Source organism: Calonectris borealis, chromosome 7 (assembly GCF_964195595.1).
Source record: "Calonectris borealis chromosome 7, bCalBor7.hap1.2, whole genome shotgun sequence".
In the NCBI taxonomy this organism is placed as follows: domain Eukaryota; kingdom Metazoa; phylum Chordata; class Aves; order Procellariiformes; family Procellariidae; genus Calonectris; species Calonectris borealis.
Genome location: NC_134318.1, coordinates 7,713,965 through 7,738,629, shown reverse-complemented (window position 1 = coordinate 7,738,629; position 24,665 = coordinate 7,713,965). Strand labels below are relative to the sequence as shown.

General features: G+C 39.2%; 1 protein-coding gene across 5 annotated transcripts in view; it reads right to left on the bottom strand.

The window, feature by feature from the left end:
* The window catches only part of HERC4 (HECT and RLD domain containing E3 ubiquitin protein ligase 4), a 37,136-nt gene extending 15,978 nt beyond the window's left edge, over positions 1 to 21,158 (bottom strand). The window contains exons 1-14 of one of the 5 annotated variants that reach the window (XM_075154236.1): positions 21,063 to 21,158; positions 19,870 to 20,035; positions 18,316 to 18,607; positions 15,348 to 15,507; positions 13,816 to 13,892; positions 11,178 to 11,399; positions 9,588 to 9,679; positions 6,372 to 6,502; positions 5,181 to 5,341; positions 4,715 to 4,791; positions 2,498 to 2,622; positions 1,900 to 1,959; positions 1,258 to 1,369; positions 727 to 916 (exon numbers count right to left, since the gene is read on the bottom strand). In XM_075154236.1, coding sequence (XP_075010337.1) covers positions 727 to 916; positions 1,258 to 1,369; positions 1,900 to 1,959; positions 2,498 to 2,622; positions 4,715 to 4,791; positions 5,181 to 5,341; positions 6,372 to 6,502; positions 9,588 to 9,679; positions 11,178 to 11,399; positions 13,816 to 13,892; positions 15,348 to 15,507; positions 18,316 to 18,541 — 1,633 coding nt within the window. In that variant the 5' untranslated portion in view covers positions 18,542 to 18,607; positions 19,870 to 20,035; positions 21,063 to 21,158. Of the gene's footprint in view, positions 1 to 726; positions 917 to 1,257; positions 1,370 to 1,899; positions 1,960 to 2,497; positions 2,623 to 4,714; positions 4,792 to 5,180; positions 5,342 to 6,371; positions 6,503 to 9,587; positions 9,680 to 11,177; positions 11,400 to 13,815; positions 13,893 to 15,347; positions 15,508 to 18,315; positions 18,608 to 19,869; positions 20,036 to 20,471; positions 20,620 to 21,062 lie in introns of those variants that run through there. The other 4 variants (XM_075154238.1, XM_075154237.1, XM_075154239.1 and 1 more) reach the window with 4 other exon arrangements.
* Positions 21,159 to 24,665: the final 3,507 nt, after the last annotated feature.

Below are 24,665 nucleotides of genomic sequence, written 5' to 3'. Positions count from 1 at the left end.
AGTTTGCTTTTCTTTACAGCAGACAAGCTCTTTACTCTCACCAAAAACTACTGAAAAATACAAGAGATGGGTTACAAGGCAAAAAATAATTGAGGAAGTAGAAAGCACCCTCTCAAAAAGATACCAATTAAAAAAGAAATATTCTGAAACCTCAACTCTTTAAGCTGAATTTTAGGTGACTGGAGTCACAATTGGAAGGTGCAAGGAAGTAGAGTTAAAAAAATAGAGCTATTCTCAGCTGCGTATTTGAAGACCACATCTTAGGATCAGTGAGAAAACATGAACTGCTCAGAAGAAACAAAACAGGTGCTGTAGTCAAAACAAAGACAATTTAACATCTGTTCTGCAACACTTCTGTAAACTGCTTAGAGATTGTTAGCTGTCTGACCACATAATTTTCACTTCAAAGTGCAAAGACACATATCAAGCACACTGAACTACACAGTTTAATTCCTCCCAAATGGAATCAGTCCAAAAATTACAATACCAGATGAATACATATGGATGGCCAGTTAACTCACCCAGAAGCAACAGAATAGGTGTTTTCTTACGCATCAAGCAATGTTAACCCTTAACTTTCTCAGTGGGGAATTCTATAGAACTGTAAATACACAGCAGGTGTTGCTGAGACCATGTCTTCACTGATGGAATTTCTATACATTTTCATCTGGAGAGCCTTAGTTTTAATAAGTAAGTAAGTAAGTAGTAAAGAATTCAGTTTCTTACCAAGAACTTTCAGAGGAGCTTTTTCTAGGTTCAGAATAGCTGTTCCAAAAGGAATAGCTAATGTTGTGAAATTGTTTGCATCACTCATCAGTGGGCATTCTGGTAGGGTGAGATACAGTCTCAAAGCCTCAACATCTGGTAAGGAGCTGGTCAACTTGGGAATAAGGTTCTTTTCCAAACTAGCTGCCACCTACAGCACATCATAAAATTCAGTTTATTTTAACGCAATTGTGAATTGAAACAAATGCCCATCTAGATAAAAAATAATGTAGAAAACAATCATCAAGAGTTTAGACTACTACACTTTTAGGAAAAAAGACAGTATATTAAATATTAAAATACAGACACATACAATACACTGATGTGTTACCTAATTGGCACAGCACAATGCAGTTTTACGTATTTGCAGTTGATGTATTATTGAGTAAAGAAAATTATTAAAAGGGTCAGAGCAAGCATAACAATAGTATTTCTGGATAGGTGTAACGCAGAAGGATAATCCCAAACATAAGAAAAATATGCAGCACAAACCTGTTGTGATATATGAGCATGGTCAGGTTGTATAAGTTTGTGAAATAGTAGTCTAGCAGCATTCATATCAACCCCTGAGAATCTAGTGCTGGTTTTGTAATGATCATCATTGCTGCAGCAAAAAGAAAAATACAGAGAAAAAGACTGAATCCTGTATTCTCAGCAACTCAAGAATTTTTTCCCACTTGAATTTTTAGTCCTGCTTACTAAGGAATTAAGTGTGAGAAATCACAGTATCGGACTTTTCTAGTTTCTAATAGGATCTTTGAAGCAACTGAAAAAAATACCTACTCTAACTGCAAGACAATCATGTAAAAACACTAAGATCTAAACAAGCCTGTGCAATATATTCCCCTTGAATTATATACAACCTGTGGTTGAGAAGTAATGAGTTTTGCTGGCCGACATGGTAGCAGCCAGGTGGCACACACTTCCAAAGACTGACAGAAGACATGCTGCATTTGGGCCAGCTGACAAACCACAAGGCAGTAAAGGAGCTAGAAGTTTAAACTGTGGGTATCAGAGTAACAGTAAGATAAGGAAATACTGGGAAGGTGTTACAGTTGAAGTAAGAGACACTGGGAAGGTAGCCACCATTAATTCTGCTCACAGGAATACTTTTTTAAAAGCCTGACCACTTACCTCAAAGCCAAAAAGCTCCCATTCAGGCACCCCGCTGAGGAGAATGTTCCATCAATTTCACTGAAATTGTTCATATGAAATAAGTTACATTTATTTTGTTTTCTTTTTACAAATTAGCATTTGCAATAAAAAACTATATTTAATCCCTAATAAACTACGTTGTACCTAGGATGGAACTCTGACTTTAACATGACTAAACAACACTAGATAAAATCTCCATTCAAGACTCAATGCTTAAGACAGCTAAAATCAAAGCAAGTTTTGCAATTTGCTTTTCATTTCTTTGCATCCTCCTTTATTGAAGTAGAAGCAATAATCTTTGAGTTGTTCTCATATTCCATTACATATACTGTTGTTTTTCAATGTGCAACTAGATACTTAATTTAATCTCGTAGAGTCATCTAAACTATGACAGAGATGACATAGACTAAAGGATCTAAACTACTTGACAAGCATGACAATGAAAGCACAGCAAAAGCTCTGCACATAATAAAATCAGTACTTAAAAATAGCTTTGCTAGGTATGTACAAAACTCCATTAATACCCAATTCATAAGTAAAATTATGAAAGACAACTTCTTTCCTCAACATCACTTACTTAGCTATCTCCACAGGAAGTCTTCCAGATGGGAAAGTCAGCAATCTTTGAATAAACGTTTCATTCACAGTCCAGATCTGCTTCAAAAAGTCAGGATACCTAAAATCATCTGGTGGCACCATGTTCTAAATTTTAAAGAAAGCGTAAAGAATCAGGCACACAAAACTGATTCCCAGAAAAATCAATCCTGTGGTTGAGCTCTTTATGTCTTCATTGACTGCAAATTTGCCTACCCAGACTATTACTGTGAAATAAGCCCAAGGACAAATTTACTATATTCTAGCAGTTCTGCATTCACTATGAAAGCAGCACATACACTAAAACCACCTAGATGAGTGTGTTAATTCACATCACAACTTACTTCATGGTAAATTCCCTAAACATACAGGTACTCTTCTAGAAGATGAACACTAAACAAGCTTTACATGAGAGTAGCAAGCACCTCTTCTCCCTAGTCGCTATGAGCCAGCTAGCTCACTGCCAGGCTGTGAGCATACAGAAAGAGAGCCATTCAATTTTTTGGACAGCTGCTCTCCCACCCCACTTCCATCAGACTCCTCTGAGAATGAATTATGTTTCTCTGAACATTACTGCATCATCAGATGAGCTACATTTTGATATGCTGCTCATACCGAATGAATTCCAGTAAGATTTCTAATAGTAAAGAGGAACAAAACGAAGACCACTGTTTTGAGTAGCAGCACTGGTTCAAAAAGAGATGGCAAATAGCACCAAAAGTAAGGTTAAACTAGTAAAAGAAAACACATATCTCCTAAGAGCGCAGCCTGACATCATAGCTGATTCAGTATAATGATGACTAGCTGTTGCCAAAAACCAGTACTTCTGATCCCATTCTACAGGATCAGGATGAGAAACCCTCTTGCTATTTCCCTTGTGTCCAGCAGAAGCGTCATTTAAACCCACAATGAAACAACTCGGGGAACTGAGCTGCCCAAAAACTAACTTGAGAAAACAAAACAGATTTTGGCTGAGACCCCTTAACTGGCAAGGACACACATGTCCCAGGAGTACAGTACTCGCATAACTTTGAAAGAATTCAATACAAATTACCAAACTACAGCGTAAAAGGGATACTTTGCAGCATCAAAGTTCATCTATTGCCAACACTTTTTGTACAGAACAAGCCACAATAACTGCATTCATACAGTCTCCAGTTCACCTCAGTCAGTCAGAATCTACTTCAGTGATTAGAAAATTGCACAAGAGAAACTTTTTAAGAAAGGAGTTTTGATAGAGAAGTTTTGAGCCTATATTATCAGTAATTTTTCCAGTCTACGCTTGCTAAACAAGCTTCTCCCAAACACAGCAATAGTTCCCACAACTCAGTCAGAACCAGAAAAAAAAAAAAATAGAAAAATTGTTGATTCTGTACAACCAGATCAGGCTGTGGGCGCAAAGGATTGCTGCAACTGTACTCAGTTTTTCTTGACAACAAACATATTTTCCACTAAAACCTGTTTTCCTTCATGTCCAAATTAGTTTGCACCCCACATACTCAACTCTTGAAGCTTCATTAATCACTGTGGTCTAATATCTGCTGGGCTATATTAGAAATAGTCCCAATACAAATCCAGTCATGTATCTTCATCTTGTTTTTTCCCCCCAATTCGTCCTCGAATAGCATTTGCTTTCCATCATACTCCCACGTTGCCATTTTTACTGTAAAGTCCTTCTAGACGTTTTTCCCCCCATACTAGAATTTAAACAGATCGTCCTTTTAAAACTTGTCTTAAGACTAGCATAAAACTCTACTGCATAACAAACTATGTCACCACCTATCGTTTTTAGCAAAAAGCTCCATTTGTTTCCTCATCATTGCTGTATGCTAAAATGGTTACAGAGCAGAAGACAGCATAGCTGCAGTCAGGAGTTACTGAGGAGGGCTGGGCAGGGGTGAAGAGCTCAAATACTCTATCACCTTTTCCTTTATGAAAAGAAAAGAAGTGCATGAATCCATCACTCAGGAAAAAAGCTTATGCCAAAAAGCCTCAAGAGCTTACTGACAGCTAATACTCAGTAACTGGATCCAAGTCCTCCAATTGCTAAATTGACTTAGCGTCTTGTGCTTCCACACTGCTCTAACGAACTTTACAATGTAGTCATGCACCTTCAACATGAAAATCTTCTAAAATGCGTCAGAAAAACTAAAATTTAACTTTGACAGACTTTGGAACCAAAGTATATTTAATTTGTTACCTGTGGATAAAAGTAGTGTGCAAAACTTTGGTCCCCACCAGAGAAAATTCTCTTTACACAGTAACACTCCTCACTGTCTGCAACAGGAATAAAAAACAGGCAACTGAAAATGTTAATTTGAGAAATGATTAAGACACAGCAATCAACACTCAATTAGAAATAGGTTCCTTTGTTACGTAACCTCGCTGAAGCAGATCTTTGTGATACAATAATTAAGACTACCTTTAACTGAGGTAAACGCTAACAGCTCTAAGTTTTAGCTCCAGTACTAACAAAGGCCCTCACCCAACAGCACAAGTAAGCATGTATTTCTACAGCAGAAATGGACTTTAGGGAACAGAGCACAGCGAAAATGAACTGTTTGGAAGAAAGTAATTATAGCCCATATTTAGTTTAAATCTCAAGATTTGTAAAAACCTATAAAGGAACAGGAATCCAAGAAGTAAATATGGCAGATGTTGCTTACCTGTGATTATCGGGCATTGAGTACTATAAGGAAGCCAGTTTCCTTTTACTGTGAAGGGACTTTTCCTATTACTGGTTGTTCCTGTACCTAGTTGCCCATTACCTCCGAGTCCAAAAGAATAAATTCTTCCAGATGACGGAACAAACGCAGTAGTGTGCTGCCTAGGGCAAACAAAATTCAGTAACAAAAACCTAAGCATTATAACATGCTTTGTGCAGGCCAGCCTAAGTTTAATTGTGTTAAACAGTATGTTAAAGGTCCCGTAATATCAAACACTCCACTCCTCTATTGGCAAAGCACTGCCACTGGCAATACTCCATTTATACTCCAATAGGCAATATTCCATTTTCATGGAAAAGTTCACGGATCAGAGATGTCAGGTTCTGCCTTGAGCCCCTGCTTCGCCACAGTCTGACCTTTAGAGCATATCTCTAGACATTCTACCAGATTGGCTGCATCTCCTTTCCCCTCCCATCCCCTCAACTCTAGATGCCCTCTCTCCTATCATGAGCCTGGGAAGAACAAGTATTGAATTTATGTAAACTATTAAAAAGGAATGGGTCCACTCAATGTCAAGCAAACTGCTAGTAAGATAGGTTTACATTTACATATTCTTTAATCCAAATAACAAAGTGTGCCCGTCTCTTAAAAAATTACGTTGCCTCTCTCATTTAGTCTTCTTAGAATGCAATTCTTTGGACAAGAGCATTTCCATGTCTGCTGGGAATTTTTCCAATTTCTTGGGTGCTATTATAATACATACAATAAAAACCCATTAGAAACTGAAGTGCCGTACAATATCATGGGTATTTCACAAAACAAGTTATGTTTCCAAATTTTACACTTATGCTCAGTGATGCTCATGTACCTCCACCAAAACACTTGTTCTTTAATAGGAAATGATAAAGTGACAGCAATAAACAACACCTTCACATTTCACCCTGATTATTCACGCTTTCAGTTTAGAAAATCAGAGCCTCTCAAATAGTATAACTTCCTTTAGTTCTTCTATTGAATGTTTTTAAAATCCCAGTAAGGTCTCTAAATATCTTTTGTTAGGGATCATCTTGTCTTCCCTAACCACAAAGGGTAAGGAAAAAAAAAAACCACTTCATATTGCAATATATATGCAATTTTACACAAAACAAGTTATTTATAAGATACATAGTGCTAGCACAGAATAGACCTTACCTGCCACAAGTGATTTGCGTCACAACACTTCCCATAAGTTCAAAAACCTTCCTTGGGTTTATCTCGTGGCTGGTAGAGTTGTGACCCAATTGACCATAGCCTCCAGCTCCAAATGTAAAAACCCCACCTTCCTAAACAAATAAATTATTTGCATTAAAATGATCATATATCTCAGAACAAGAAACTTAACAGAAACAGGGGTTTAATAAATCTCCTTGGCTGATGATTTTGGAATTGCGGGGAAAGGAGAGAATATATACATGCACAAGAGGGCCCTGAGACACAGAAGGGTCACAAGTTAATTGCAGTTATGAAAATGTGGCACAGCTATCAAGTATTACCTTATTCGTGTTAAATCGCATTCTTGTGATTTCCGTATTATTATACAATAGTCCTGCCATTAACTTATGTCATTAATAGATACTAATCCTCGTTTTTCCTCTTTTCCAGTTTTCTTGATGAACTACAACAGTATACAAACTCACACGATTAAAAAAATATACTTTGGTTTTTAAATTCTGAATATAAATCTTAAAGCAATTATCAAATAGGAAGCTGCCCTCCTCAGGCAGATGATGCAGAGTATAACTGAAATAGTCAGCTTCAATATTTGAAAGTGTAAGAAACCAGAAAATTTCAACATTGTTGTAAGGCAAGTAATTTTTTTAAAAGTGCTTTTGATTAATTTAATCAAGAAATTAACCAAAAACTTTAATGAAAGAATGTTAAATCAGAAATGTTTTCAGAAGTTATACAACTTACCTTACAACAACTTCGAAACTTTCCATTTTCAAATGCTTTGAAATTGTACAGCTGTTTCTTTCAAGTCTACTCTGCATGAGACTGGACCTCTACTGGAAATCATCATTAAAATGGCAGTGTCCGCTGAGAAAAACCAACAGCCTCATTCACTGAATCAGGGCAACAAACAGTGACAGGTTTTCCTGAATTTCAGAAGGATTTGAAGAATGCTTGCATATATACACAGTACTGTCTACAAAAGATATAAATCAAGACCGCTTGTTCTGCAAGACCTACCATGCAAGGGAAAATGGAGCTATACACATGGGTAACACAAATAATTTGTAGAAACATTTACAGTAAATTCAGTATCTTAATTGAGTCCATCACCTTTAAAGCAAGTTTGAAGTTAACTTCTACACATTAAAAAGGGAAAAACATTTAGAATCCAAGTTACAGATTGCTGTTTTCTTTACATTCTATATTTCCCTAACTTCGCACAATACATCAATATCAATTTCAGGATTGCAAAGTTGCCACGTCTTTCGCAGTCAAAGCGAGGACAAAAAGCAATTGTTTGTGGTCTTTTCCTTTCACTGTAGAAAATTACCAAACCTTGATCGGCCAGAAGTGCTTTCTACTGCCATCAGTAGTAAGCTCAAAACATTCTGTTTATAAATTGATATATTTTATTGAGAGTGATGAACAATAGGAAACATCAAAATGTTAACACATACTGATTTATACCTAAATGTTGAAGTCTAATCTAACTATCAAAACACAGAAAGAAAAGTACAGGGGCAATGATTTAAAGTAAGACGTGTATGTATGGTTTTACCCACCTCAAAATAAAGGTACTTATCACTTGATGCTTGAAATACACTATTCGTCACTAAAATGAGTGTTAAGAAAGAGCACTAGCATTATACGTTCTATGTTGCTCCTAAAAGTTTCCAAATAAGTTTAAAAGTTTAAAAATAAGGCTCAAAATGATGCATTTAGCCAACAGTTACGTATAAGGCAATTTGACACATTTCAGCTCTCTATTTTAATCAATTCCTACATCTCTGTACGAACATGCCGCACTGACACAGAATACATGCTTCTTTTCCGAATCGGCCTTGAAATAAATGACCAATTTTTCACAGAACCTCACACTGTAATACTTACTAGTGGATTACGTAAATCTTCAATTTCTTCTATTGGTTTGCCAATAGTATGTAAATAGCTGCTGCGCAACAGCAGCCAGAAGAGAGAGAAGTGAGAATATGTGAGAGAAACAACTCTGCAGACATCAAGATCAGCAAAGAAGGAGGGGGAGGAGGTGCTCTGGGCACCGGAGCAGAGATTCCCCAGCAGCCTGTGATGAAGACCACGGTGAAGCAGGCTGTCCCCCTGCAGCCCATGGGGAGACGACAGTGGAGCAGATATCCACCTGCAGCCCATGGAGGACCCCACGCTGGAGCAGGTGGATGTGCCTGAAGGAGGCTGTGACCGTGTGGAGAGCCCACCGCAAAAAATCTCGAGCAGGTTTGCTGGCAGGACTTGTGACCCCATGGGGGACCCACACTGGAGCAGTCCATTCCTGAAGGACTGCACCCTGTGAAAAGGACCCACGCTGGAGCAGGGGAAGAGAGTGAGGAGGAAGGAGCGGCAGAGACAATGTGTAATGAACTGACCGCAACCCCCATTCCCTATCCCCCTGCACCGCTGGAGGGGAGGAGGTAGAAAAGCCAGGAGTGAAGTTGAGCCTGGGAAGAAGAGAGGGGTGGGGGAAGGTTTTTTAAGATTTGGTTTTATTTCTCATTGCCCTACTCTGATTTGATTGGCAATAAATTAAATTAATTTCCCCAAGTCGAGTCTGTTTTGCCCGTGATGGTAACTGGTGAGTGATCTCCTTGTCCTCATCTCGACCCACGAGCCTTCGTTATATTTTCTCTCCCGTCCAGCTGAGGAAGGGAGTGATAGAGCAGCTTTGGTGGGCACCTGACGTCCAGCCAGGGTCAACCCACCACAATAGCAAATAACAATGCACTAAGAAAACCTTAAACAACCACACACACCGATCCCCCCAGCATTTAATTTAAATTCAAAATTAACTTGGTCTGATCAGTGATAACAGCAATGCCAGAGGCATTACAGTCAGAAAACAGCTACTCTCTTTAGGATACACTAATGTAAATTTCAGTATCTGCACAATTTTAATAATGCAACATGCACTGTCACATCAAAAATGCTATATTTTGTATGCTCAATTTCACCAAATCTGACAAAAATTTAAAACTACAGAAAGATTTCTCGTATTTGGTAAGTTTTTTCAAATATTTAACCATTCTTCCAGCGTTTCCTCAACTTCATCCAATAAGCTTTGAAGAAATTTTATGTGGAACTGCGTTTACTATTTCCTATTCAGATAGCATCTTCTCCTGAAAACATTCAAAAACCAAAACCTAAACATATCTTTAAATATCGTACCTTTGTAAGGGCAGCAGTATGATCTTCTCCACAACATATATGAACAACCTTCTGAGTTCTCAGTGACTTTAGCAGCGTAGGAACATACCTGTCTGAAAGGTTTAATACAGCAGTAGATCGTTTATTTTGAAAATATAAATCAGAAAACAAATAGTTTTGCTCGTTTATTCTAATTCGGTTCCAGTCAAATAAGCACTTTAAATTTGTTAGCATAATGCAATCATTGTGACTGAGTTTATGTATCTTTGAGATGGAAGTGTTATTACAGAAAAACAGAGAGACTACTATACTGAAATACTTCATAGCAAATAGTCTCATTTTCACTAGCATAGGATCACATATCAATACATAAATCACAAAATATGGAACAGTACGTTAGACCTGCCATTGGTCATGAGAAAAGAAAACAGATTACAGTTGGTTTTGAGTTGTTTATATGCTTCATGTTTTTAAAGTGTTCCTATAAGTTGGTATCAATATTACTAAACATATAATAGAATGGAACACTGAATGATTAGGAAGCACAACTAACTTCCCCCCATCACCAGAACACATTAACTTTGTCATCCAGTTGCACAAAGGCAATTTTTTTAAATGTTAACACTAATGTCTTAATATTTGTCAGGTATGCTAAGATTCCTGGAAGAAGACCTATCAAGACATAAAAAAGGGATTTTACTGATAAGTGATGCTATATAAAAAACTGGGGTCATATATATTCGGAAGAATATGTAGAAGCAACTGAAGTCTCCCATGAAAATTTGATTTCTGAAAAGTATGTGTAATTTTCTTAGTACATGAGGAGGACCAGATTTAAAGCGTTAATTCAGATACACATTTTAACTACAACACATTTTTCTTATTTTCAGAGATGTTGAGAACAATGAACCAGTCAGAAAATTCAAGAAACTAGCTATAGATTATTCTATACTAAACTGTGTATTACAGAAACTTGATAGCATATACTCCCATCTTGGAGCCCTGCACATAGATAGCGTGCATGTAACAAAGAAAATTTTTTTTCTAACCTAACTACTTGCTCAAAATCATTAATGAATATCAACGCCTTACTACAGGAGATTTTGGAAATGGTTAGCTGAAAATCATGAATGATTATCAAAAGTGGCCCGAGAAAGGCAGATACCCACATGGCAATAAAATAATGAAGATTCCTTAAATGTGTCTACCAAGGACAACCAAATAGTTTTGATAGATCACTGCTTTTGTCAAATAATTTGTTCTACCTAAAATTCAGTTCAAACTGTACCTACAGTATCTGTAGTTACTATAAGCATGGTATCTTAATTCAATCCCATTTAGAAAGTTTAAGTGACAGAAAAATCTAGAACTGGGGAAGAAAACAAGTCAAGCAGGCTAGAATTTCAACATAACACTGTCAGAAATTTCACTACAAAACAGCTGAGGAAAAAAACTCTGTCTTCCTTATGCAATCTCACATGACATCAACACTCTTCAACAATATTCAACAGAGGTTTGTTCTGTCTGCTCCTTTTCTAGGAATACCACTGTCTTTAGATTCACAAACCAAGACCTTCAGCATGAAATTTTACAGAAGTAATGTTTACTTACCATTATCATCATTAAGACCCAGCTGCCCAAATTTGTTGCGTCCCCATCCAAAAATGGCTCCAGAAAGAGTTAGTACAAAACTATGAGCTCCTCCTGCTGCAATCTGTGCAAAAGGGATTCCCAGCAGAGATTTAATCACATGTGGTGAGTTTTGTTTTTTATACTCATAACCTAAGCCCAGCTGGCCATATTTATTTTGTCCCCAGGAAAACACTTCACTTCCTGTTTAAAGGAAAAAAAATTAAACAAGAAATACAATCAATATAGTTTAATTATATAAAGTTCATTTACTGTAAGAAAACCTAGAAGTTAGACAGTTACTCTTCAAATATTTTTGAGTTTGAAAATGCATATAAATTACTGACTTTTGAAACTAAGCATTCTCGTGTAATTTGCAGACATTCGACTCAAATATTTAATCAGACTGAAAGTATTTAAATCACATTCAAAACCCTCAGAACTGCTCTTAACATTCCTGTTTCAACAGTGTTAGATAAGTTGAGTTTGGTTATTACTAAGCAAGATGCCGTTCCATTGGGAGTTCCACTACTGTATATATTTTTATGCAGAGATCTTGTTGAGGTTGCATACTGGACATGCAAAAATTTCCAAATTCCAATCACAAGCCTCATTTAAGGTTTTATACGGCAACATACTTAATTTTCACATACAATTTAAGTGACATATATTTTAAATTTTAAAATATTGAATCAATGATATGCTCAATCAAGCACAACGTTTATAATGTCACTTGATGCCTTATAAAGAAAAAAACATTTTGAAGAATCACTAATCAGAGAGCTATTTATGTTAAGATTGCTTCCAAAAGAAAATGTTCTACTGAACAACCAACGTTTTGCCAAGGTATTTACTATCCTAAAGATCAACAACTAATCACAAAGGTATTTTGCTTTTGCTGATGCGATACGTTTCAAACAGTAATGTTACCTTCAAACAGTAATGTCTCCTATGTCTCTCCTACCTCCACCTTTTCAATAACAGTTTTATTAAGATGGAAAACAATGAAACCCATCCCCTGGGGTACAGGTCTCTCAAATTTTATTTATTTATTTAAACAACAACAACCAAAGAACAAAACCAAACCAAAACCAACCAGACAAAAAAACAAACAACCACTCCAACCACCACTTCTATACAAAACAATCTTCCTAACACCAAAGAAACCCTATGCCAATCATTTATAATCACATGAATTAATCCACCTGATCAATATCCCATACATAGATCTAAAAATACTACGAAGTCTCCTCTCAAAATGCCCAATTCAAGCAAGTTCATCCCATTTTCCTCCCTGTGTGGGTCTATTTTTAAGGCTATAACCTTGCTACCTTGCAAGTATTTCCATAGATTCTCTTACAACCAGGAAAAAAAAAAAAAACAAACAACCAAAAAACACCCTACAATGCATGTGAAGAACAGAAACATAGAGCTGCAAATCCATGAACTGGCAACAGGATAGTGATGCTGTACTTGAAGCTTGTAACTATTCAAAACACTGAGTGAATTTTAAACTATTAACTCCTATTATATTCTTGCACCTTTGACCAACAGAATGCTTAGTTCTGTTAGCACAGTTCTGATACTCCCCACATTCTACTGCTGATCTTAACCCAGGCAAAGGGTTATTCGTAAATCTCTGACGGCCTGTCCTGAAAACAAAGGAATCTCACTAGGTTATAACGGTAAAGATGCCTGGGAATACATAACGGCACAGAAAACACTCAATATGAGCCATGAAAAGTCACGTACAGGATCAAGGCACACACACTCAGTATGAACTATTATATTTAAAGAAAAAGAAAAAAAGAAATCATTCAGCATACAATTAACAACTCCTTCCCCACAGCTTATTTTGTTTATATTTTAACCACACATTGTTAAGAAACACTGTCAAACTTTATAAGCTTTCTGGAATTTTTGTTTTGAGTTTCTAAGTTTCCATTAACCCCGACCAGCAGCCACTTCTTCCAAATGGAAGTTTTGGCCACAACTCTCCTTTGTCACAATGAAATAAACAAGCAGCAAATTTAAATTCATATTCATTTCTGGATAACTATACTAACTAGCCCCAGCTAGTTTTTGGAAGACAGATGTTCAAACCTTTCAAAAAGTGTTCAAATCTGACATTACATTTTATCTATAGAAGCACCAACAAAACAGAGGCTTTGCCACAGAAAAGCAGACAAGGAAGTTGTTGCCTGCAAGCCTCGGTAACTTGAAGTTACAGGTTAAAACAGGCTAGTGACAAAGCAGCATGCTAGCAGGATGAAAAAGAAATGCGACCAAAAAACAGGAGAGGAAAAAATGAATTAAAAAAGGAAATTACAAGAAAGCAAGATGATAAAAAGCAAAAAAGCATAAGAAAAAAAAAGCAGAACAACACAACATTTGTTTGTACATTTATTTTTTAAATTCAAGCTTCCATCATTAAATTACACTTCTCCTACCAACCTGAAATCCCATCTGTGTTAAGTGGTAGTATGTTTAAAAAAACACTTCCATTTTAAAAAAGACAAAATAAATAAAAATATAAATAAGTAAATTTCACAGTAAATGTTGAAACCTTTAGAACTACCTGCTAAGAAATTACACAAAACTTCAGAAGACTTTGGCTTACCTTTTGAGAGTGCTAACGAGTGATAATAACCACAAGCAACTTGAACAATTTGGATCTCTGATAAGCTTTTAATATTTCTGTTGGGGTAAGAAAACAGAGAAAGAATTAAGCTACTAGGTCATGGTATGAAATATAAAGTCACGCCAAAGGGTAATATACACAAAGTTAATCCTTTTTACTGAAGTATAGATGAAACTAATTTAAATATCCTAACTTTAATTAGAATATATTTAGTTAAGTCTTAAGTCAAAACTGCTTCTTTTCTAACACCTTCAAGGACAGGTTCTGTCTTATTTTCAAATTAATAAAGTCAGTAAAAGACCATAGTGAAGAATTAGGGAGGTTCATGTGCTACGAAGGAGATGTCACACAGCTGAATGGAGGAAATTAATACCGTATACAAGAAAATGATTCTTACTTTATAGTTTCCAAAAGAAAAAACATTTTAGAATCTTCCTCATATCAATATTAGATATAAAGACTGAATTACTTTCTGTTAAAATTTGAATACTCCATTTCTCATCTCTACCAACATTAACTTCAATCAAAACTTCAGTTTACAGAGCTATTAAAGTATTGCATAATATTATAAAGCAGTTGCAAATACATACAAATGTGCATTAAATCTAGCATGCTTTCAACTTCTGATGAGAAAAACTGGAGTTTCTAAAAGGCCTGTGGGCTTTTAAATTTGATACAGAAATAAATAATGTTTATATTAGTTATTTGCATCTTTCATATTTATACATGTCACAGATAGCCATGATGAAGTTATAAATTACTAATGTTCCAAGGAACCGTTACTTTCGTGTGTCTTTTTCCTATGTAAAAAAAAATTGGAAAAGAAAACCTCCAGCTTGCAAACATACAACTGCTACATTACTGCTACAGACAGTTCCACTGATTTCAGTGAACCTATTCATCACAGTAAAAATGTGGACTTCAGCTAGCTGGAATGCTTACAGCATTCTGAAATCAAGCAAGTGAATCTGGCTAGCATTCATTTTTGTAACTAGAAGGTGTATTGTTTGATCACAGCTAAAAAACCTTGGGGTGAAAACTGAAGTACAAAGATCAGATAGCAAACGTACCTTCTTCAAATGTACTCTCACAACGGGTTCTGAAAGTTTAACATTCTACTTCTCTTTAACTTCTCTTAAATGGCAGTTATCAATCCCCATTTACATTCTTAAAATACCCATCCTACTTTTCCAACATAACTTTCATTCTTAGTACATGACTATTAAAAAAAAAAAAAAAAGAAGAAGAAAAAAACCAACAAAGCAAACCAAGCAAACCCATAACACACTTCTCACATAAGCTGACTTTTTGAGAAAGGAAACTGTCTACAGCATGCAAGCGTCACAGCTAAAATACACTTTCTAATGTGTGTTTTTAATTATAACAGCAGAATAGCTTAACCAATGTGATTTAAGCACTTTTTAAAAAAAAACAAAGCAAAACAAAACAAAAACTAACCAAACAAAAAAAACACCAAACAAAAAACTTATTGTATACTAATAATTTTTAACCTGGGCACTCTGATGCACTCCTCTGTTCCCGGCAAGCCAAGCTGTCCATCAGTAGCCAGACCCCAAGCATATACCTGACCCTTGTCATTTAATGCAAGTGTGTGGGCTTCTCCACACGATACAGCTACAATATTTTGGGCATCCAGTGCACCAACATGCTCTAAAAAAAAAAAAAAAAGAAAAATTAGTTGTTTAAAAAAAAAAAGCTACTAACAAGCTAGTATTGATCAAGACGGTTAGACAGTTATACTCAGTACTAAGACATCAATTGAAATAACATAGAAGCAAGCACAGAAGTCTGCCAAAACATCCTTTATTTAAAATTGTAAGCATATTATTCTAGGAGAAGTAAGTTAAATTTGACACCCCAAAGTAACCAAACAGCAACTGTATCTGGAGCAATATACAGATGTGCACAAAATCTGCAGCTTGATCATAACGGTTCCTTCTAATCTTGCCATCTGAAAATGAGTGCAGAAACTCAATTAACATTAAGGTCAAATAGATTATTGTCAAATGACTACACGTGTAGACATTACGTAAGAGGAAAACATTCCACCACAGCAAATTAAATTCACCTATTCATTATTAACAAACAAGCCTGCAAAACAACACAGGGTAAATTAAAGACTAAAGCTACTGATTTTGCAATGAGCTACACAATGTCCTCTTTATAATGCAAAATACTGTAGAAACAGATCCTAAAGAGTAATTTTTCTAGATATACAGCACACGCCTCTGAAAAGCAAACACTAAAATATCTGTGACTTTTTTCCAGTAGCCTGCATCAATACCTTTAAATACATTTGGAAAAACTCAAAGTTTGTTTTCGTGCTTATGATTTGTGATCAGAAATCTAACATTTTCATTTCAGCAACAAAGCAGCGGAGAAAAATCACCAGGGCCTGTCATTAAGGCTGGAATTTTCAACAGCCCCCTTAAATAAGAGCCTGCTTGGACATTTTATGCCCAGTTTTCAAACACATAAATTCTATTCCTGCCTAAGAACGGCAGACCACTGAAAAAGCCTGTGTACCATCAATGTAACATGCACTGTAAACATAGCCTGGCAGAGCCTAAGTCCATTTCAAAACAGTAGCTAACAGTATCTGCAACATGACAGGCACTCAGTTTCCAAAATAAAGTAACAAAGGCAGCAGGCATAAGTTCATTTTTTTAAACAGCTGGTCTGATTAAAGAGGTTACCACCCCAATTCAGCCCATTACAGCCTCCACAGCTCTGCCAGTGGAAGAGGTCATGTAAGTGCCCTCCAGTTCAGGCAACAGCATGCAGATTAGCTCAGACTATCTTCACCAGCTGCTAAACTAGCCAGGCTGACTTTGCCCAATATGGATTAAGGAACAGTCACACAATCCCTATGGCAAGCAGAGCTCTGTGGGGAGGAAAGAGGGAAGGCACAGCTAAATAGTGCCACTGGGACACTGAGTGGCAAAGACATGCAGTCAGCGACAAAATTCTCTTCAGTTAGCAGAAATACACTCCAGAGAGAGCATCCACCCATTTGTAAAGATCCCGAGCCTCTTCAGATTGCTCAAGTAAAGTTATCCCAATGCACTGACTTCATATTAGAACATTCAACAGTATTGTCAGTAATCTCTAGATGAAAGAAAAATTAGGGAAGAGGACAGTTACTGCTGTGTCTGAGCCTGTTCAAAAAAAAAGAATTATAGTAGGTGTTTGTCCATCACGTATGAAAGCTCATACAAGGCTGTTTTAAAAAACCAAAAAATTAGAAGTCAGGTATTTTTATTGTAACTTTTAGATTTAAAAGACAATTCATCATCATTTTCAAAGTGGGTAACAAATATTCAGAGTAAGTTTGACAAGCTGAGTTTATATTCACGTTCATGAAGCAGATGTTTGCACAGTATTCAAGTTTATCAGTTTTAATATCCATCTACTGTTTCCCAATAGAAGTCCAAATTAGTTTTAAAAGTTACATATCAACTACACAAAAAATCTTTACTTGGCACCAAATCTGAAACTCTGAATAAAGGAGAACTACTAAAATACTGCATAATGCCTTATTTCCACTTGAAATATTTGTATCAATTATTGTGCAAAGTAACTTGTAAAACTGCTATAGCAGTGATTAGAATAAACTCTTAGTAAGCCTTTTTGGTTTGCTTACGTTATGCTATAAGTACTGTCAGAAGCACTGTTCCATATCTCTCAGTAGCACGCAGATATGACTCACATGCACAGCTCTGAAGGGAGCCCATGTGCACACTCCTCTGCAGTCCCTGCAAGATGTTTACCCACTTCTGCTATAGAACTGCACTAGCAGGAAGCAGAAACACGCATATAACATAGACAGGAAGAAAAAAGCCCAAAGAAGTTTTACATTGCATCCTTTAGGCTTTTCCAAATCCTCTTCTTGTAGCACTGCATATGTTGAAAAGTCTTTTATCAAAAGTTTTATTTTCGGTTCTTAAAAAAAAGAAAATTAAGAACATTGCTTTAATCAGACCTGCTCTACATCACATATGAGACGATTAAACACACACAGCATGTTTCTCAACTACGGTATGCCAAATATTCATTTCTACCATATTCCAGTAGCCAAACCCATACGTATAGTACAATGCTAATCCATGTATTGAAGGAGGTCACCTCCCTTTCAGATTAAAAACAGCCACTGAGTCTCCCACGGCCTTAGGTAAACTGATTCCATGCTGGAAATAAAAAATAGTGGCACTGTCCAGCTGCACGGCAGGCAAAAATATGAGGGGACAGCCATATTTCACAGTTGGTTGTTTCCAACTGTCACAAGATGCAGTCCAAGCAAAGGAATGCTTTTCAATACGCCCATTCTTGGACGAACTACTGTGCATACAATTCAGCACATGCACAGACGCTGGCAGTCTTGGGTTTGATGTAGCATAATGAAACAAAAATTACATGCACAACCACACAGTCTCCACAATTCATTACTTCTAAACTTACCGGGTCTTTTCCTGGCTTTTTCATGCCCTAGTTGTCCTAGATCATTGCATCCACATGTATAAACAGTCCCATCATCCAGGACAAAAACAGTATGTCTCAGTCCACATCCTACATCTCTGACCCTTTTATTTAAGAAAAAGTCACTTTTTCTGGGTTCTAAAACAATCTCTTCATCAATTCCACCCAATCCAAGCTGTCCAAAAGATGCATTTCCCCAGCACAACATGTTTATGCTTCTCTTGATCACAGAGATCTTCCAACTTCACTTTTCTAGAATATCCCTTCTGCGTAGCTGTTCAAAAAAAGGAAAATGTACAGTTTTTCAGTATTGTCCCTAACGTTTATGTTATCTTCTATATAGCATGTAATCCACAAGTTCACTTTCTACATACCAATATACTGACACATTGAACAATTTTTAAGAGTGTGATTTACTCTCTTGGACAGTATTTACATTAACTCTGCAGTAAAACGCTTTCCTTCCCATTTCAGATACAACTTTGAAGATGTGCAGGTCCTCAGTTTTAGAAAACTTTGTTTCAAAAATTTAAAATATCATTCTTTGTAAAACTTCTCTAATCCCTAATCCAGAACTGTACAAATGGCAGTCACAGCCAATTCTAGCCAGTGGAAATAACCTCAAACATCTTTTTAAGGAGACAGTACGGGCTAGTTTCTTTATACAAGGAGCTGCATGACTCCTGAAAGCACTGTGTACGCCTCAAGATCATCCCCAAAAACAACACTTGACTCATAGCTTGGAAAAAATTGGTCAGCTCTGATCAATCCAGTTATGCAACACAAAGAATAATATGTGTCAATCATTACATTTAAACAACTATGAGTCAACTGAACTTAAAATTTAAAAGAAAATAAATAGCTGAAACTCAAGTTCCCAGTCTTGCACTGCAATCAATAAAGGCTACAGCTTCACAGTTACTCTGCAGTAACAGGAGGCCGCATATACAAACTCCCCCACGCAAACCCCCATCCCTAATGCCTAAATGTCAGCACGTATACGGGTAATTGCAAGACTCTGTACCTATTTGGAAAGGATATAAAGTTACACTTCTCTTTCATTTTCAGTATTGCAGATGATGAACAATTTATTACTATGTTTTCACTATTACTTGCACTACACTTCCATGACAGTAAGTTCCCCCATATTTTCAGAGCAATTTAAAAATCAATGCAATACACTGTAAAATTGCTATAAATTTTCATCTTTGACCATTATTTGGAAGACAGCATGAATAACAGAATATGGAATAAAACGCACTACAAGCGCATTCAGTCTTACACCCTGCAGGGTCATAACATGTATAAACCACCTAAACACAAAACTACTCAGAGAAGCAAGCCATCAGTTAGCACCTAAGCATTACATAAACAAAAGAAGGGCAGAAATATTTCCAGCACAACAGGATGAACTATTTTTCTCTGCAAAGGTCAAAATGCAGTACACAAGATGCTTATTTTTGTGATCTTATTAAAAAAAAACAACAAAAAAACCAAAACAGCCAAACAACTTGAAATATATTGCATTCTGTTTACCTATCTCAGGAGATGACGCATGATCAAATATTTCCCTAGCTATCACTAGCTATATCCTACCACATTCAGACGGGGACATCAAAATGAAGACATCTTCGGTTAAGACATAGCTATGCAAGAGCAAATTTCACACATCTGTAGCAGTGACTGCAATGCAAGCTTCAACCTGCAACACAAGAAGTTAGAAAAGATGTATGACTATAGTGCTTCAAGATTTCTGTAGCCAAGACTTATCTCCATCGCCAGTGGGGCAAAAAGAAGAAGAGTTCTCCCTTCTATTAAAACAGATACGTATTTCCATAGGAGGTGTTTTTTTTGTTTTGTTTTGGTTTTTCTTTTAAGAGTCAGTAGCCAAAGACGTTTTGTACTTTGATCTCAAATCAGGGCAGTATTTCATCCCTGTATGTAGTCATGAAAGCAACTCATGTTGTCAGCTGCTGGATACTACCGTGCGTGACGTCAAAAGCAGCCCAATGCCGACACCAAATGCAGAACGCGAGGGAAACCACCCAACTCATTTTCTACTAGCAGAGAGCGAGTAACGGTGCTACAGGAAGCGTCTGGATGTTTCCCGCAGGCTGGAGCGGGCTGTGCAAGCTCACCGTACACGGGCACTGACGCGCCTCTTAAAGCGCCCGAGCCGCGGGCTGCGCGCCCGGCGATCCGAGGGCTGCACCACACGCTCCTGCCCGCCCCGGCTGCCCCTCGGAGCGGGACACGGCCCGCCTTCGCCCGCACGCTGCTAACTGCAGTCAGCCTGCGGCACGGGCTTAACGGTTCCCCTCCCCGGGGCACAGCTCCCCCGGGCGCCGCCGCCGCGCTGGGGTCCGGAGAGAGCGGCCGCGCCGCGGGCGGGGCTGGGGCGGCCGCGGTGGAGGAGCGCGGGCCGGCGGCCGGAGCGGGGCCTCCGCCCGTTCCGAGGGGGCGGCGCCAGGCGCCGAGGTCCCCTCAGCGCGCCCCGCCAGCTGCGAAGCGGCGTCGCCCGTAACGGTCCTACCCGCCCCGGCCCACCGGCCGCCCCGCACCTGCCCCCCTGCGCCGCGGGCACTGCCGCTCGTCCCGCCCCGCTCCCACAGCCGCGGTGGAGCCGAGCGCGGCCCCGTCCACTTTCCCGTCCGCCCCGCGGGGCCGAAGAGCGGCAGCGCCCGGGTCCGCAGAGGTCCAGCGGCGCGTCACGGCCCGGCGGAACTCACCGGCGGCGGCGGCGAGGCGCTCCGCTCCGCTCCGCTCCCCCCCGGCGCCGCGAGGCCGCGCCCAAGCCCGGCCCGCCCGCCGCAGGCACCCACCGGCCACCGCGAGGGCGTGAGCGGCCCCAGCGCGGAGCGGTGACAGGGCCCGGGCGCCGCTCCTGCGCAGGCGCCAACTCCGCGGGCGGGGCCGCAGCGCGCCCCCCCTCACCGCCTGCCTCCCTCCCTGGCCTCGTGGTCAGGGGCGGTGACGCAGCGGCGGCGCGCCGTGACGTCAGCGCGGGGCTCGGCAGCGGGAGGCCCGGCCCGCCCGGCGGTGCATGCCCCGGAGCGGTGCTGGCGGCGGCGGTTTAGCGGCCCGCGCGAGCCGCCGGCGGCGCGGAGGCCGTGCCGGGGCGGGTCCCGCCGGGGACGGGGGCGCTACCCGGGCCCCCAGCAAGGCTCGGAGGGAGGTGGCGGTCGGAGTCACCGGGTGGCTCCGGTTGCCGCTGTTGGGCTGTGAAGAGGCTGAGCGAGAAGTTGACAACAAAAACGAAATTTAGGAGAATGACCACGAAGTGACGAATGCTGGAGTGATGCCTTCGTCCTCCCGGAGCCTGGCGGACGGCACTGGGGAAGAGCAGGGCTGGGTGCGGGAGGGTGCTGTTAGCTCAGGTGCTCGCTCCGGGGCGGTGACTGCAGCTGCACCTATTCTTGGCTTGGGAACAAGTCAGCGCAAAAAGATACAGCAGCTTTAAAACATACCATCGTTGTATTCCGTCACTGTTTTTACATCAAGAATTAAAAAAATTGACTATGTTCTGGGGCAAATCATTCCCTCTATGCTTGCTGAGGTCTTCGTGATGGCATATTTCTCCTTCCGTGCAGAGCGGTTAAGAGACTTGGCTGCGTGTTGTGACTCCTCATCCGTCATCTAGGGAGACGTGCAGAAGCCTCTGCCTGACCTCCGAGTGCACGAAAAGAATGAATCAGTGAGCGGGAAGGCACTGGGTCCGCCGGGGAGAAGCAGGAACAAACTGTTCTTCTTACTCCAATTACCTGTCATTAACTTCTGACACAACCGGCTTCTCCCCGAGGGCGATCCAGCCGGCGTTGCTGCAGCGTGAGGCAGCAGTGCAGACGCCAGCCCTGCCGCTGACCCCCGCCTCCGGGAGAGCGGTGGGCTGACAGTCGTCGCTGTATCCCTCCGGCAGAAGCGAATGCAGCTTTCCGAATTCTGCATTCCGGTTACAGGCTTTTCTCGGTGACAGAGCATATACAAGGCGGGCGTGTTAAAACGTTTTTTTCTCTGGTGGAGCAACTAAAGATACGTTTACACACTAGACGCATTTTTTAGCTTTTTTCCTAGGATTTTTCCCGCTTAGTGTGGGAAGGAAAATCCATTGCAATTTATTTAAGTGGACTGGGCGGGGTCCAAACGCGGTTTCCCTATTTAGCAGCCTCTCTATAGCAGTTCTGCGATCCATCTTTATGTAGGTCAGGAAGTAAAAAAGGCCAGGACCAGGCATACTGGTCAAAATCACAGCAAGCAGTTTTGCAAACTATGGGTAAGAAAGGTTCTGTGTTTGGTGTCGTTTTGCCCTGTAATGGAAAGCATTTAAAAAAACCCAACAAATGGGATGTCTTGGTCCAGCCATTAAACACTCCCCTTTGTGTATCTAAATACAGGACTTTTCAGGATTTGTGGTTGTAAATTTATCAGTAAAGATTCAAACCAGAAATATTAAATTCATACATAGAGAAAAGGAGATTGCTGCATAGCTGACGAAGGCTAAATGATGCAGCACTTTTCAGGGTAGCAAATACACAGGTTTGTCATTTAAAGGAGAGATGTGAGTGATTTGCCTTTTTCCGTTCTGCATGTAAGAATGGAAGGTTAGCAGTGGCTGGTACACGTAGCAAATGGAGGAAAACATTTCATTCATTATCTTCTAAACTTCCTTTTCCTTTTATTTATGAGACCACCAGAGTAGTAACTGCGAATAAATACACTGTGAAGTAGATTTTAAATATTGTCATTCATTGTGCAATGTGTCCTCTGACCAGCATGTGGGGATATGTCCATGTACTTGAAAAGAACGTTAAATGCCCAGTACATTTTTTACATAGAAAAGTATGTTGGTATAACGCGCTGAATGTATTAAGTAAGAAATACATAAACCATGAAACAACATACAACATTGCACAAATCTCAACTTCCTTGTGTAATAGACATAGCTATTTTATAAAAAGAATTATTTTAGTCCTAAAATCAGTACGTTAAATAATTCAAATATGTCTTCAAATAAAGTATAAGCCATATTTTTATTCCACTTACTACCTATCTTAGCAGATTTTCTTTTCTGTGCCAGAAAAGCCATATCCTGCCTGTCTTAATCCCTTGAGAAAGCCCTTTCCTTCACGGGGCTAAAGATACACAGGCAGTGGGGGGAGGGGAGCACCTACTCTGATGCCACATCACTGCTTGGACTCCCGGCCACTCAGTACAACCAATTCTGCATCCACTGGCATCAAATCTGCCAAAAAGTGGTCAAGAGAACCGCGGGTGAGCATGCTTGCACCTCAAAATTTCCATGTCCATTCTAGTACTTGCAAAAAACCCCAGTATTTTGCAGTGATGCAAAATCCAGTGAAAAGAAGAAATGTAAATCTGGTTAACTTCAGGGAAGGGATTTATTCCAAGTGCCTTAGCACAGAGGGTTTCCTATTACCATTGCACAGCCTTCTTATTGATGGTCACAACAAGCAGGAAACTATTTTCAGTTGCCCTGCCATTATTAAAATAGCAATGCTTGGCTACTGCTGTCAGCGCTATTGTGTTTTTTAAATTGCACCCCAGTTAATCACCCGTTCAGATAATACAAAAATGAAAAAAATCATATATAGTCTTAACTAATATATACTTTATGCTTTATTACTGGAAAACATCTTTCAGTTCATATACGTGTTTTAGAAGGCTACAGTGTTATGGCACAAAACTTTCTGTATAGCTAATAACAGTGATGGACTCTGCTCTCTGTCTCCATTTTCTCCTGGCAACAGTCAGCACATACTTTATAAACATTAACTCCTCATTTCAAACCCCTTTGTTTTATACTTTGATGTGTCACAGACTACGGAAAATAGAAATGGGTGTCCAGAACAGCTGATAACATGAAATTAGAGATGTCAGCATTTTGCTGTGAGAAATTACTAACCTTTGTGTGAAGCCTTTGTGTAGAATATTCTTGATTAAGACAAAGGAAAGGCTTTAGAATGCAAATAGCCTTACAAACAAGGTACAGTCAGACCCTTTAATGCCATTTCAGTTTTACATTTTATCCTTATATTCTTCACAGTATCAATATTTGGATGTTAGTAATTAATGAAAATGCCTACGTAGACAGACAGACATAACTCACACATACACACAGAGTACATGTTTTATATGCTCTGCTACTTTATAGCTGAGCATGTTTTAGTTCTCTGCCTGCCCATCCTGCTCGCTGTAATGATTCTGGTTAGCTCAAATGCAAATGTGCTTACCAGTAAGACCAATTAATTATTAACTGATGGCAATATGGTGAAAAAAAATGAACAGTTTTTGACCTGTTTGTGAAGGTAAATCAC